The sequence below is a fragment of the Ipomoea nil genome, unplaced genomic scaffold (assembly GCF_001879475.1).
Source record: "Ipomoea nil cultivar Tokyo-kokei standard unplaced genomic scaffold, Asagao_1.1 scaffold1971, whole genome shotgun sequence".
Lineage (NCBI taxonomy): Eukaryota > Viridiplantae > Streptophyta > Magnoliopsida > Solanales > Convolvulaceae > Ipomoea > Ipomoea nil.
This window is the reverse complement of record NW_017618399.1, coordinates 883,779-899,597: the sequence shown is the minus strand read 5'-3', so window position 1 is coordinate 899,597 and position 15,819 is coordinate 883,779. Positions and strand designations below refer to the sequence as shown.

Below are 15,819 nucleotides of genomic sequence, written 5' to 3'. Positions count from 1 at the left end.
TCTCCATTTTTTCATTCTTATTTCAACGACTATAGAAAAATCGCAGACGGACGCGCCTTTACACCTTTGAGAAAATATTTGTCTTCGCCTGTTCTCCATTTTTTCATTCTTATTTCAACAACTACAGAAAAATCGCAGACGGACAACTAAAGGAGCTACTGCAATCTACTCCTATTCCTAGCCGGTAAAACCCTAACACATATAGTAGACGACGGTGATTCTTGAGTAAGTATATAGGTCTTTAAAGTTTGTGATTCTTTTCATTATTTATTCATGTGAAATTTTCAATCTTTTGATTATTTTAAATGGATATCTATCAGCAAATGTAGCAATTGACTTGATGTTTGTAAAATTGATATGAATTTTTATATAAATCGTTATTGATAACCATCATTTCTTTTATGATTTGAATATATTATTATTGATATCTATAGATATGTGAATCATCATTTTTAAATTTCTCTGCACAAAACTCACAATGGTGTAAACGAATTGTTGTACATGGTTTACAAATTAAATGGATTAGCTGCACACTTAATTGGTAATCTATTCCAACTTCACTCTACATATATAAATATTTTAATGGATTTGTAAAAACATTTTGTTGTACTTCTTTAGAGCATCACTACTTTCTATTCTTGGCTTGTCAATATAATGAAGTGGCGCTTTTGATCCTTTTGTTAATGGATTTGTCAAAAATATTTATTTTTGCAACTCTATCTAGCAAGTGATTGGTAAAGTTGGAGTGTCGGTTTGATGAAAAAAGAGAAGTAAAAGGTAAAATCATATTATTTGTTTTGAATAATAATAGTAAATTTTTGACATAGAAGGTCTGAAAACGTCACTTTATTGACAATTCAGCAAGAACTAAAAGTTGTGATACTATAACATATGAACTAAATTCAATTATCTTATAACTCAGGGATATAAAGTGCAATTACTCCCTTTTTATAATTTAGTGAATGAATTTTTACCATTTTTTTTGTGTGTTTAATTGATTTGAAGCAGATATAGAAAGCAATATATGATGGCTGAGAATTCAAGTAGAGGGAGGCAACAAAGGGAAAGTGGTAGAGTGTCATCCAATGACTCATCATCATCTGATGATGACAGAACTAAAGACCCTGATTATCAACTAATAAGGTTGTCGTCTAGAAGACATTATTCAAACCTTAATCCTCCTCCCATTAGGGATACTAATCAAGAACAAACATCAGGTATATAAGGTTGTGTATATTTTATCACTAAAAATATGAATTTTCTGGAATGTCTTTTAATAAATACATTAGTATTTTGATCATATTGATGTGATGATGACCTATGTATTTACTGATGGGTTACTATGTAAGTTTGGGCATAACCCCACACCTTGATTTCTTCTTTCAAATATTGTCTAGTGCCTACTAATAAATCACTGCGCAAAGTCTGTGCCGCAGTATCATGATTTTATTGATTGAACAGATGTTGTCTAAGTAGGGAGTAATAAAAATGAATTACAAATTGAGAGTAACATTATAAAAATTAAAGTGACATAAGTATATGACAAACTTGTCTCATATTATAGGTTTTTTTTTAATTACCCAAAAAAAAAAAAAAAAAAAAAAAAAAGAGTTGTCTCATACGAACATATATATACAATTGGTATGATATATATTATATTGAGTTAATACCATTTGAGATCCTCCGAGTATAGTGGTTTTACCACGTTTAGTCCTAAACTTTTAAATTGATCATTTGTGGTCCTTCGACTTTAAAATTTAACCATTCATGGTCCAAGTTAACCACCCATGGTCCTTCAAGTTTTGAAATTTAACCAGTCATGGTCCTTTTGGAAGGACCATTGTTGGTTAAAATTTAATAGTTGAAGGACCATGGGTGGTTAACTAGGACCACGAATGGCTAAATTTGAAAGTCAAAGGACCACAGATGGTGAGTTTGAAAGTTTAGGATTAAACGTGGCAAGACCACTATACTCGGAGGACCTCAGATGGTATCAACTCATATTATATTATTATATTAAATGACATGATGCTATATTATTGAAGCTTTATCCATTCATATTCTAATTAAAATATATATTTCATTTGCCACTGCACCTTCTTCTGCAGAGCCACCAGTTGCTAACGTGAGACGCAAGCGCCACCGTTCCGCGAGTGAAAACTGTGATGAAACGACACCTGAAGCTCCAAGGGTCCGTTGTAGGAGGAATATCAGCAGGCCATCGTCATCTTTGAAACCTGCAACCATCCTTTCATGGCTCATTGACTCTAAAACAGTTGAAGAAAACGGAGAAGTTATGGATGATGGGAACATAGAGAAGAAAGGGAAGATAAAGAGGGAGGGGATATTGTGTCGTTGCTGCACAAAAACACTGACACCTCAAGAATTTCACGCTCACGCCGGAGGAACCTCGTCGGATCAAGAGCGTTATTACGACAGAATCCTCGTCGCCGCAGGTAGTTCGCGAAAATCTATGTTGTCGTGTATGGATGAGGCGTTGCGTGATCCTAGTGAGCGCGAGAATCGTGAGACGAAGTTTATCAGTGCAGAGGATAGGCATGATGCTGGGTGCATTGTTTGCGCCATTGGTGGTGATCTCCTCTGTTGCGACGGCTGTAGCTCAACCTATCATCAGCCCTGCATGGATATTACGGTGAGATCATAGAGATCCAAAACAAATATTATTTCTTTCTACTCTTATTATCTCGTTTTCAAGTGTTGGGCGGAAGCCAAAAAGGGCCAAGTCGAGCACCATGTATTGAGGGGAATTGTCTGGGGTTAGTAAATGGTCAAGTCCAACAGTACACCATGTGATTAGAGAAATTGTTGGACAAAGGCCGGTAATTAAAGAGCCAAGTTCAGCGCCATGTGACTAGGAGAATTGTAGGCCAGTCGGAGGCTAGTAAAGGGTCAAGTACTCAAGTCCAACACTATATATGTGGCTATGGGGATTGTTGGACTAAGATTGATAAAGGGCCAAGTCTAGCACCACGTGGCTAGGGGAATTGTTGGGCGAACGCTGGTAAAGGGCTAAGTCTAACACCATGTGGCTAGGGGAATTGTTCGACGAAGACTGGTAAAGGGCTAAGTCCAGCACCATGTAGCTAGGGGAATTGCCGGACGAAAGTTGTTAAAGGGTCAAGTCCAACACCATGTGGCTAGGGGAATTATATTGTTGGACGAAAGCTGGTGGTAGAGGGCCAAATCCAGCACCATATGTCTAGGGAATTATTGGGTGGAGGTTGGTAAAGGGTCGAGTCCATCATGTGACTAGGAGAATTGTTGGGCGGAGGCAGGTAAAGGGTAGTCCAACACCCTAGTTCTTGAATATGTGATAGTTGTCCAGCATTACTAGTAACTTTTGGCGTAGTCGTAAGTGTTTGATCCTATAAAACACCAAGCAAATAACTCTTTTTTTGTTCACCAATTTCAGGGGGTTCCAGAGGGTTCATGGTATTGTCCATATTGTATCTGCAAGTTCTGTGGAGAAATGGATGATGATTTGATGAACAAATGTCATCAATGTGGCAGGAAATGTAAGCAATTAAATTAAGTCAATGTTTGATTTACTCTCATTACCAAAATTATAAGTTAAACAAAATTTTCATTGTTATTGAACAGATCATTTGAAGTGCTGTCAAGGGTTGGAAGAAAGAGAACTTGATCTAAACATGCTCTCTCATGCTCTTTACTGTGACCAGAATTGCATAGAGGTGAGCTTTCCTATATATATATATATATATATATATATATATATATATATATATATATATATATATATAGATTCTACAAAAAGATAAGTGTATTGTGAGATGTGGGCAAATTAAAATGTTTGCATTGTATCATAAGGTCAAATAAGTTGTAATGAAGAGACTAACTACTACTAATAATGTTTTGTGGTCTAAAACTAAGATTTTAATGATATATTTTATGTTTTTGTTGCAAATAAGGTTTCTGAGAAACTGGAGAAAACATTGGTAGGATTAAAGAATGAATTGGAAGAAGGATATTCATGGACTTTACTCCGTCAATTAGATCATCAGCACGGAGTGTACATAGATGAAGATTATGAAAGAACAATTTGTCACTCCAAGCTCGCTGTTGCCTGGAGATTAATGGAGGATTCCTTCGGACAAGTTTTTGATAGCTACACAAAAATTAACGTTATCAAAAATGTCATTTACAACTGTGGGTATGTACTAGCTAGACATTATAAAAATTTCTATAACATCATGAATCTAAAGTTATAAAATAAATTTCATTTTTGAATTATGACTTATATTGACATATATATATATATATATATATATATATATATATATATATAGTGATAGACACCTTCTGTTTCATCATTTAAACTTTTGCAGTTCAAATTTCAATAGAATTGACTTCAAAGGCTTCTACACCGCTGTCTTGGAAACAAATGGGAAAATAGTTTGTGTTGCAGCTCTAAGGTAATAATCATCAAACATATATGGTATATATTTGTTATATGTGTCAATTTGATTCATAGTATATCACATAATATAATCTCTGAAATGTGAACATTCGAACATATATGCTCTTATTTGGTTTAAGGGAATGCATGCGGAGTTTCTTTACACAATGCGAAATTCTTATCATATTAATGAGAATCTCATTCCTCCTCCCCTTCAAGTTTTTAGAAGTGTTTGGTTCAAGCTATGTTATATCAAATAATTAAAATGTTGAAGCTTTTATGTATATAATGTTGTTTTAATTTATAGGATTCATGACACAAGGATTGCAGAAATGCCTTTCATTACTGCTCATTCTGCTCATAGACGCAAAGGGATGTGTAGAAAACTTATGATTGCTATTGAATCTGTAAGTTATTTAATTGATCTTTAAAATTATATTTTTATAAGTAATTTACTTTTAATTTCCTTTCTGGCTTAAATTAATTGTCATACACGCATATTGCACGTGCTCCCATATGACCAAGCTAACACCTTTATTTTTCTATATGAATGTTTTTTTTATAAATATTTTGATTTCCCAACATATATGGCATGCTTAACGGTGATATACTTATTTTGCAGGTACTTTGCTACCTCAATATAGAGAAACTAATCATTCCATCTGCACCAGAAAAGACAGAAAGTTGGAAGACAAAATATGGATTTAGTGTATTAGATGATGAAACAAAGAAACATCTAATAAACTACAATGTATTGATGTTTCATGACGCTGTTAAACTGCAAAAGATCCTCCTTCCTTGCAACAAATGACCAAACATTAAGCTACTACTGCTGCTTTGATGCTGGTTTCACGGCTGCAGCGGCTAAGGCAGCGTATGGGGCGTGTTAATTTGACAGGCATGGGGTGTTTGTGACAGCAACTAATGGACCATTATTGGACTGTGTTTATAATTCTCTTCTGGGGGCAGTAAGGAAGCACTTTCCTGGATCAAAGCTTGAGGTGTGGAGGTGATACGGGTGGTTTTGATTGTCTTAATTTAGTTCGTGCTAGCTTTAAAAGGGGATCGTATTGATAGAACTTATGTTGGCTCTGTTATTCATTCTTGTCTTTCTTTGCGTAGTTCTTTTGTTTCTTTAGAATTTTATCATATTAGTCGTTTTGTGAATTGGTTGCCCATGCTTTGGCAAAGGCAATTAGTGATCAGTCTGAGTCTATGTACAGGGAGGGTTCTCCCCCATCTTTTATTTCAGCGTTGCTTTAATATGAAGTTTGGATTTTTGGGTTTTCAAAAAAATTGAAAATAATAAAATTTAAACTAATTGCCTATTGGCTATGGATTCTTTCACTTCAGTTGAAATTATGCTTAGCTAATTGAATATGAATTGAAGGATTGGAGCAATTGATGAATTGAAGAAGATGAAGTGTTTGATAATGAAGAAAAAGAAGAAAAAGATTTCATTGAAAGTCAAGAAGAAGTGTCTTGAACTCATTAGGTTGTGATCATGCAAGGTTATGTTAGAAGATTTGCTTCATATTGTGTATGATTAATGCTTTGATTATATGGCATATTCTTTGAAAATGTGTTGTTGCTAAAAGAGTAGAGCACATATGAGCCACACTACACATTCTTGTTCCTACTATAGGTAAGTAGGATAGGGAGATGTTTACATGTTATGGTTTTGATTGTTTCTAATTTTATTTGAATTACCATGAGGGTCGAATTGGAGTCAAATGATTGACCAAATGATTACACCAGTAGCTACTGTTGGGCACGTGCAATGCACATGCCCGCTAAGTGCGTTAATACAATTAATAAAATTTTAATTTATTTTGACTGTGATATTTTTCATTTTCTTTTTTTCCCACTTCTCTCTCCTTGTTGGACACAAACCTAATCAGAACAATATAATGTAACTATTGTAGTTGCTTTAAGGAAGCTACTCTATAATCCACTCGTATGGTTTCTTTCAGCTAGGAATAGTAATACATTCTAGTAGCTTCCATAGTTGTCTGTGATTTTTCTGTAATTGAAACAAAAATGAACATATGAAGAACATATGAAGACAAATGTTTTCTCAAAAGTTGTATCTTAATACAACAAAGGTGTAAAGCTAATCAAGAAAATGTTATTTAAAACAAATTTTTTACACGTAAGTAATTAGTTTTTTTTTTTTAATACAAGTAATTAGGTTTAATATTTAGGTAATCCAATTATATTTATGGGTATGAAAAGTAATCCTATTTTTTTTCCTCCTAAATTTGCCACATGATGCAAAGTTAGAGTAAAAATTAATTTTTTGATTAATTTAGAGTAAAAATTAATTATTATATATACTATTGAAAATTATTTAATATATTAATTACTATAAAATATCAAGTAATATAATGAATAATTACCATATAATTAATTGTAATACCAATCCATCACAGCAAATTGCTGTAGAAATTTTGTTTTTTGAGGACCCCGTAAAAATTTATAATTAATTAAAAAAAAAAAAAAAAAAAAAAGAGAGAGAGAAGAAGAAGATAGAGGTGCTAGTGCTTGTCGCACGCACCCAACGTTCAGTAGGCGTGTGCACTACACATGCCCACTGAGTACGTTAATACAATTAAAAGATTTTATTTTTTCTCATTTTTTCTTTCTTTCCTCCCCTTTTTTTCTCTCCTTAGCTTATTAAGTATATAATGTTTATTAAATTTATAGTAGGATCCATGACAAAAGGATTTATGAAATGCCTTTTATTGCTACCAATTTTACTCATAGACATAAAGAGATGTGTAGAAAATTTATGATTGCTATTGAATATGTAAGTTAATTTCTTTTTAAAATTATATTTTTATAAGTAATTTACTTTTAATTTCCTTTCCCGCTTAAAGTAATTCGTCATACACGCATATTGCACGTGCTTCCGTATGACCAAGCTAACACCTTTATTTTTCTATACGAATCTTTTCTTTTTTTTTTTTTGTAAATAATAAAATTATTTTGATTTCTCAACATATATAACATGCATAGCGGTGATATATATATTATGCAGGAACTTTGCTACCCCAATATCGAAAAATTAATCATCCTATCTACACCAGAAAAGAAAGAAAGTTGGAAGAAAAAGTATGAATTTGGTGTATTGGATGATGAAACAAAGAAACAGCTAATAAACTACAACACATTGATGTTCCGTGACGCTTTTAGACTGCAAAAGATCCTCCTTCGTTGCAACAAATGGACCAAACATTAACAAGAGGTATTTTGATTATTTAGGCTTCCATTAAATGAAAATAATAAAATTTAAACTAATTAATTGCCTATTGGGTATGGATTCTTTCACCACATTTTAGTTGAAATTATGCTTAGCTAATTAATTGAATATGAATTGAAGGAGCAATTGATGAAGAAGAAGTGTCCGATAATGAAGAAGAAGAAGCAGATTTCATTGAAAGTCAAGAAGTGTCTTGAACTCATTAGGTTGTGATAGTTATGTTAGAAGATTTGCTTTATATTGTGTATGATTAATGCTTGATTATATAGCAGATTCTTTGAAAATGTGTTGTTGCTAAAAGATTAATAGGTCCGTAGGATAGGGAAATGTTTACATGTTATGGTCTTGATTGTATTCAATTTTATTTGAATTATGATTGTATTCAATTAGATTTGAATTACCATGAGGGTGGAATTATTAGAGTCAATTGGTTGACCAGATGAATACATCAATAGCTACAGCCCGCTAAGTACGTTAATATGATTTTAAAAAATGGAGCGTTATGCCTGGGACCCGTGTCCACCATGTGCATGGTGGACATGGTGGACACGCTGTACATTCATACTTTTTAAATTTACATTAAAGAAATAATGAATCTACAGTACAGAAATTATGAATGTGCAGTATAGAAATTATGAATCTACATTATAAATTTTATGAACCTACAGTTTAGAAATTATGAATCTACAGTATAAAAATTATGAATGTACAATATAGAAATTATGAATGTACAATGTGTCCATAGCATAATTTGCCTAAAAAAAGTTGTCCACATAAGCAGTGGTCATAGGGATGAAATTTGAAAAAAAATAATCAAGGATCGAGTCTCACCAACAGTAGTACCGGAGCAACCTCTCAAAGTGAGGGGGCTCTTAGCAAAGGTATGATTTACATCCTTCTGTATTTTCCCTCAATTTTCAAAACGGCACATATACAGTGTATTATATAACACAATCAAACCTATTATATAACACAACCGAATAGTCAATGAATGAATATCACCATTACTATTACAATTGTGATAATAAGCAACAATGTAAATAATTTAAAATTAAACGTCACATAGTGCATATTAGTAAAAAGTGCTCAGGATTATGGCCAGTTCCAACGACTGGTATCCTCTATCACTCTTCAGGCATAAAAAAAAAAGTTTTACTACATGTACATCCAAATTTTACTCCCTCACTTTTATTCCATGACATGACAAGCAAAGATTGGATATTTTCATCATGTGGGTCCCAGAGAATGTGTCTACATCAAGAATTTGTGAAAGGAAGTACAAGTTGGGAGTAAGAAATGGGAGTGCATGTGGTATTTTCCAAAAAAAATGTTTCTCAGCATCATCTATAGAAACATGGCAACTTGTAGATATGGATCACCAAAAAGTTTATGGGAGAGCATTCAACAAGATATGTAATTTATCACAACCAACTTAGCTCCACACAATCCAAGCTCTCACACAACCAACAAAGTTGCAGAGGAAAAGAGAAAGGGTCCATCAGATCTTTCTGGACTCGACTTTACTGGATTTATTGCCATTCATCCAAAGCAGTGATGCCGAACAATACGCGAACACTGTATCAGTTCCCACTGAAACACAGATAAAATTTTATTGTTTCAGACATTATACATATATTTGCTAGTTATATCATGAATGATGAACTTCAAGTCACCAAGCATGCATACTCGGCCCCTACATGAATGCACATCATGTTTCTGAAAAATAGAAGGGTGATGATTGTTTATCATTATAATGCTCATCTTCTTTTAAGTATATATCTTCATTACCTTACGTATCACACATGTGAATAATGTTTGTTTGCAGAGCTATCTGAGCCGAGTGTCACGCACCGTTTGCGTGACCGTGTTAGACCCAATGAATGAACGGGCCAATTGGCTAGCTTGCCATAAAATGGGTAGGGGGCGACAATAACGTCAAGGGTTGTTCTGCCTTAGATGCTAAGGTCTTGCCGAGTTAGGCATGCCGATCCGTTTAAGTTCGGGGAGCTTGTGCTAGTCTTGGACTTGACTATGAAGGGGACCGAGGTGATTTGAAGGGCACAACTGGTCGGGAGCTATTGTCGTTTCCTTGATGAGCCCATGGTAGGGCGAAACCACTTTAGCATATATGAGGGGTAAGGCTGGTCCGCAAGGTGGGAGAGGCCCCGGGATGCCACACGGACGCTGGGCCGGATTCTAGGCCCATTGTTAGAAGTGAATAAAGTATGGATATAAAGGGCCAAGACATATGAAAAGCCAAAGGGATGTGAAGGGCCATGTATTGTAAAGTACAGATGTGAAGGGTGTTCTACATTGTGTTTAGCATGTATATATATGGCAGTGTGTGTAATTAAGGATAAAGTAAGAGAAATAATAGAAAGTGCTATTATTTAACATGGTATCAGAGCCTATTGGGCATTGATCGGCGCAAGGAGGCGACGCCGCCGGAGGAAGGGGAGCGACCAACGTAGCCTCCACGCGCCGCCGCTGACCAGAGCTCCAGTGACCACGCGCCGACGCGTGAGAGCGCGTGAGGCCTTTTCTGACGACCTTTTTAGACGGCGACTCCACCGGGAGTTTCGCCGTGAAGAGGAGAGTCGACCTAGGTGAAGAGTGAGAGATTTTGGTGTTCTCCAAGCCTGTGACAGTTGTGCTGCTGCTGTTTCTGCTGTAAAATTGCTACTTGTGCAGGCTACTGCTTCTACTACCACCACTGCATACAAAGGAAGAGGCGGTGGTTTGGCTTTTGGAGAAGAGGAGAAAGAATAATTGGGTAGTAGGGTTTATGTTATTTTGTGTTGTTTCTTTATAATTTGTGGCCTTATTAAGTTTAGTTTATATGTTGTTTGGGCTATGGGTCATAGGATTAGTCTCATATTTTGGTATGAGTTGAGTCAGTCCAGCTTGTTCATTGTGAATCAGTCCGGGGTGCTGTAGTGATGGGCAACACGAATGCCAGGAGGGGTGCGGACCTGGCATATGCCACGGCAATTATGGGAGGCCGATGGTTGAAGAAGAATTTGTTCCAGATGAACCAATTTGTGTGCACCAGGAAAACAAGAAAAACACTGGTGTTAGGCAGCGCTAATAATGGCTTGTGGTGCAAGAGGCAGGAGCACTGTGGTGTTAAGCAGTGTTGATACCGGTGTGGGGTGTGAGTGGCAGGTGCGCAGTGCGCTGTGGTGTTTGGCCTGATTTTGGCTTCGTGGAAGCTTTGTTGGTGCAACAAGTTGAACTGTGGACTGATTTGGCACAGCGTGGTTTGAAGATTGTTCAAGTGGTTCGAGACATGGGTGTTGATCTCGAAGGTTATGACTCAAGATGTGAAGTCCTATGGCTCATGTGATATATTTGTAACAAGCTGGGCATGATTGATATCTATGCTCCAGCTTGCTTAAGGGGGAGTGTTAGAAGTGAATAAAGTAGGGATGATATGAAGGGCCAAGGCATATGAAAAGCCAAAGGGATGTGAAGGGTCATGGATAGTAAAGTAGGAATGTGAAGGGCCGTCTTCTACATTGTGTTTAGCATATATATATATATATATATATATATATATATATATATATATATATATATATCTAAAAATCTAATCTAAAAACATAATAAATGTGAATGAAAGTTATACCCCTGATTTATGTCCGTTTTTTCCGTTAAGTTTTTTTGTACATTATGCTATAAAGGTTGTACATTAAAATATTTTGGACAAACATACCCCTACCGTTATAACTTCCGTTATCTTTTCCATTATTGTTACCATACACAGGCATCCACCATATATTTTCTTATCTTCTTCATTAATAATAATATATACACATTAAATATTTGAGTTATATGTTTAATTATTACATAAATATAAATATCAAATTTATAAAAATGATTTACATTATTATTATTATTATTATTTAGAATAATTTAAATATCTAAAATCTAAATAAATTTAAAATTTTAATATAATGTATAAATATTGGGCACCTATTTTTTGCGCATCGCGCATAAAAAATACTAGTATATGGCAGTGTGTAGTTATGGATAAAGTAAGAGAAATAATAGAAAGTGCTATTATTTAACACCCGTTACACAAGGCTCATAATACTACTAATTGATACTATGAAACTCAGATTTTAAATGACATTAATGAATAGTACTAAAAAAGATAGAAAATTTTTACCACACTATCAAAAGTCAGATTTTAATGTGTCCTGCAAGATCACATCCAAACACCACACAGCTTAATGAAGTATTTCACCTCAGTAAGAGTAATTTAAAATAATCTAAAGAATAATAAATATGGGTAGGCATAGAATAAAAGCTATATCAGAACTCTTGAAATTGCTGATACCATATATATAGTCATAGTCCTACCACAACAGCAAAAAATCACATACAACTAAGTAGTTTAAAAAATAGTTAACTAATAAGTGGCGCACCATAAAATGCATATCTAAACGGGCATGAGAACTCAAACACAACAAAGGCAATGAAGAGACATACCAGGCTAGCCAATGAATCCAAGCCACCATCATTAGATTGCAAACGATAGCCTGTTTTCCACCCATTACGAGTTGCAGGACCACTTTGAACCGCAACCCACCAAGCCTAATGAAATCCAATCTTCAGTTCAAACACCATTTGAGATGTGTAAAGTGATTTTCTAATGAGTCTACAGATGAACCTAGTGGCTTAGTTGGCAGAATTTCATGAAGAAAGGAATCATTACCACCGCTACCAGAGGATTATCAACAAAATCATTAGTTATCTGTTATACATCAATATATGTTATATCTTACTCACAATTTCTCAACTGTGTCATAAAGTATTTCAACCCAGTGGCGTTCCTGCTAAAGAAAACTAACAGTCACTTTGGGTACAATACCTATAACAATTTTCCACGCCCACGCTTGTCTTGGGAATTGGGATAATTGTCTTCAAGTTCATATAAAAGCTTCTTGTAAGTATGGCCATCGATAAGATCCTTGTCATGCAACTCCTTCAAAAAACTCATAGCATTATGTACACTCTGTTGCCGGCATATTTCATCAGCCACTGTCTTGTACGTAATGAAGTCAACTGATCGTTGATTGTCATTCATCTCCCGCAATAATTTTACTGCATTTTCTACCTCTCCACCCAAAGCTAAAGCGTTCACCAGTGAGTTGTAAGATTTGCTACTGGGAATAAATCCTTTCCTTTTCATTTCATCACAGAGTTCTGTGGCATTCTTTGTTCTACCTTGTGCACACAATCCATGGATCAGATAATCATAGGAAAAAGAGTTTGGATGGCACTTATAGACAACACCCATCTGGTGAAATATCCTCAGAGCATCATTCACATGAAGTGAAAGAACATATCCTTTTATCATAGAATTCAAGGAAAAGATATCTGGTTCAACCCCATCATTAATCATCTGTTTAAATAGGCTACGAGTGGTCTCCATATACAGGTGACTTATATAAGAATTCTTTCCGTTACTCAAAAGTGCAGCAAAAAGAATATTGTAAGTTCTTATTGACGGCCTGCAATCCAATTTCTTACTGTTCTGCATATGCTTAAATATATTTACAGCTCTAGTCAACTTCCTAGCTTCTGTGAAGTAGTATATCATAGTATTGTAAAGTGCCTCAGAACCAATAGAGGGAACAGCAAGCACTTGATTGACAACATCATCCATCTCCTGATACATTTTCACTGCACCAAGCCTCTGTATGGTTATGTGGAACGTTGAGGCATCATGCCTGAACCTATGTTGAGTTGATGCCCAGTTGAACAATTCTAAACACACCAAAGGATCTTTTTCTACATTCATGACATTCAACAGCTCCTCAGGGGTAAATCTAGGTGGAAGTTGAGATATTGCCCTTTGAACCCAGGATTCATCAAGAACAGGTTTGGCAGCAGCCAAAGCTCTTTTGCGCATCCTCCTTCTCAGAGACCTTGTTGGGGGGGCCCTCAGGCGTCGGATTGCATCAGAAGAATAGAAAGAAACTGGAATAAAGTTTATCATAGATGCATTAAAACATTCTTTCGCCAAAAGCGTTACAGATTTTGACGAATTGTGTAATTGCCGCTGAAAATGGCATGTACTTGAGTAATGGGAATGGACATTTATAAATAAATTCTCACATGTGGAGATCAAGGAAACACATACATTTGGATGATTTGCTATTACCATACCCCGATACATGGTTACTTTACTGGAGCATAACAGCTGGAGGCAATGCCTAAACACTGAGAGCATATCAAAATGAATAGAAATTTATCAAGAAAACTTCTGAAGAATGAGATAAATACTATTACGGAGTAATTGCTAACTAAACTTTGACAGCTAGAAATCTAGAATACAAAATAATGCTTTTTTAGGTGTTGGATGAAACTTCAACCTAAACTATCAAAGATAGAATTAGAATGATATGGACTTTCTAGCTACTGCTGATGCGAAAGGTAAACAATTGCTCACAATTACGCTCAGAGGGGAAGATGATAGAGATTGAAGACAAAGTCACAGGTCTGAACTACTGAGTACAAATTAATTATGATCTTTAAAAAATTTTAAATTAGGATTAAGGCGGTTTGACAAGAGCTTATTTAGCCAATTATTTAGATATAATAATTTACAAATAAGCATTAACACTTCACAATTAGCCAATTCACCAATTAAGAATTTATGATCATATATATTAATATATTCTAAATAAATACCACAAATCCATTTTTGACAAATTTAATAAGAAAATTTGATACAATATTTAGGGATTTACTGAAGTAGGGTAGAGGTTCGAACCTGAGGAGCTGCAAGCTGCTGCTGTTGTAGGATTTACGACTAGTCGAAGTGGACGGCGGTCGAGGGAGCTGCTGACTGAGACAAATACACGGCGAAGGCCGCCGCGATCCTGCGGCGGTGTGGCTGTGATTCCGTGAAGACGGAGTGGTCCGGCGGCTTTCTCCTTGAAGTTTGCTTGAATGGTTGCTGAAATTTGAATGTGGGTTATGCGGTAGAAGGTTGAAGCCGTGGATACTGAAGAGCTGCGTAGAAGATCGGAGAATACATAATACAGAGAGGACTGGTCGCCTGAACAACTATTTATTCATTTTACCCTCATTTTTAGTATAATTAATGTTTATTTTTAGTAATTGAATATTTAATTTTTAAAATTTTATTTGTAATATATTAAAATTTTAATATTTGATATATTATTTAAAAATTATCATTAGTTCGATCATTGAGAGTATGAAGCAATCTTAATTCTTATGATTGGAACCTTAACACCATCCGAAGAGTTGTTTTCCATTCCGAACAATTTAACCATCTAAAGAGTTAATTTTTCATCCGAAAAATTAGTCTCGAACATTAATTTTTCAGAAATCAATCCCTCAATTCCAGAATTGAATATTTTTCAGTTCCAACTTTTCACATAACCCTTTTTTCCCACTATATATTCCAACCCGGAAAGATTGCTAACTTCTTTGATAGCTACATATAACATGCATCCTTATCTGATCATGTCTGAATCACTCCATTAATTCCATTTACTTTTTTTAAAGGCATCAAATTAAATATGGAAGCTGATATGAGCACCATAACAAAACGTACAAAATAAATATCAGCTGTTTTTAAATTTGATCAAACATATAGTAATAAGTATTTTGCAAACAAATTATTCAAATTCAACTCCAATAAATATTCATAAAACAAATCTAGGATAACTCATGAATTACTTCTAAGAATAGAATTATAAAAAATAACAACTACAATTATGAAACAAATGTAATAATAAAATCTATCTATTAATATAATTAGTACAAATCTAATAACTTCTAACTAAGAATTAGAAACAATATCGTATACCTACTCATCATCGCTATCATCATCATCATCACCACCACCACCACCATCAGTATCATCATTATAATCATTATCATCGGCAGAAGAGAAGTGGAAGAAGCAGGAAAGGATAACCTCCATAAATTGAAACCATTCATATCATCATTATAATCATCGGCGTGAGAGAAGTGGAAGTAGTAAAGAATAACCACAATAAATTGAAAAGCTATAATGATACCTATAAACACGAATAGAATTGTAAAGTCCATATTTCTGAAATTAAACCAGATCAAT

General features: G+C 34.8%; 2 protein-coding genes across 2 annotated transcripts; one reads left to right on the top strand and one right to left on the bottom strand.

Annotated features, from left to right (window-relative positions):
- The first annotated feature begins 1,027 nt into the window (after window positions 1–1,027).
- On the top strand, window positions 1,028–10,469 carry LOC109147038 (increased DNA methylation 1-like). Its single transcript, XM_019294677.1, has 9 exons — window positions 1,028–1,217; window positions 2,109–2,653; window positions 3,434–3,536; window positions 3,622–3,713; window positions 3,951–4,192; window positions 4,368–4,454; window positions 4,746–4,845; window positions 5,061–5,189; window positions 10,392–10,469. Exons 1-9 carry the CDS (start codon window positions 1,028–1,030, stop codon window positions 10,467–10,469), a joined length of 1,566 nt encoding a protein of 521 aa, XP_019150222.1.
- Window positions 8,642–15,666, bottom strand: LOC109147037 (pentatricopeptide repeat-containing protein At2g27800, mitochondrial-like). Its single transcript, XM_019294676.1, has 5 exons — window positions 15,554–15,666; window positions 14,485–14,780; window positions 12,577–13,931; window positions 12,195–12,425; window positions 8,642–9,290 (listed from the first exon to the last, which is right to left on the bottom strand). The coding sequence occupies exons 1-3, from the start codon at window positions 15,664–15,666 to the stop codon at window positions 12,577–12,579; spliced, it is 1,764 nt and encodes a 587-aa protein (XP_019150221.1). The 3' UTR covers window positions 8,642–9,290; window positions 12,195–12,425.
- Window positions 15,667–15,819: the final 153 nt, after the last annotated feature.

Bases quoted from the DNA above. Each gene is read 5' to 3' on its own strand.
- LOC109147038 (XM_019294677.1), top strand. From the start codon at position 1,028: ATGGCTGAGAATTCAAGTAGAGGGAGGCAACAAAGGGAAAGTGGTAGA. The intron at 2,654-3,433 runs GTGAGATCATAG...CACCAATTTCAG, and splicing joins AGCCCTGCATGGATATTACG to GGGGTTCCAGAGGGTTCATG. The intron at 4,846-5,060 runs GTAAGTTATTTA...CTTATTTTGCAG, and splicing joins TTATGATTGCTATTGAATCT to GTACTTTGCTACCTCAATAT.
- LOC109147037 (XM_019294676.1), bottom strand. From the start codon at position 15,666: ATGGAGGTTATCCTTTCCTGCTTCTTCCACTTCTCTTCTGCCGATGAT. The intron at 14,781-15,553 runs GTAGGTATACGA...ATGAATAAATAG, and splicing joins GATGATGATAGCGATGATGA to TTGTTCAGGCGACCAGTCCT. The intron at 13,932-14,484 runs GTTCGAACCTCT...ATATGCTCTCAG, and splicing joins AGCAGCTTGCAGCTCCTCAG to TGTTTAGGCATTGCCTCCAG.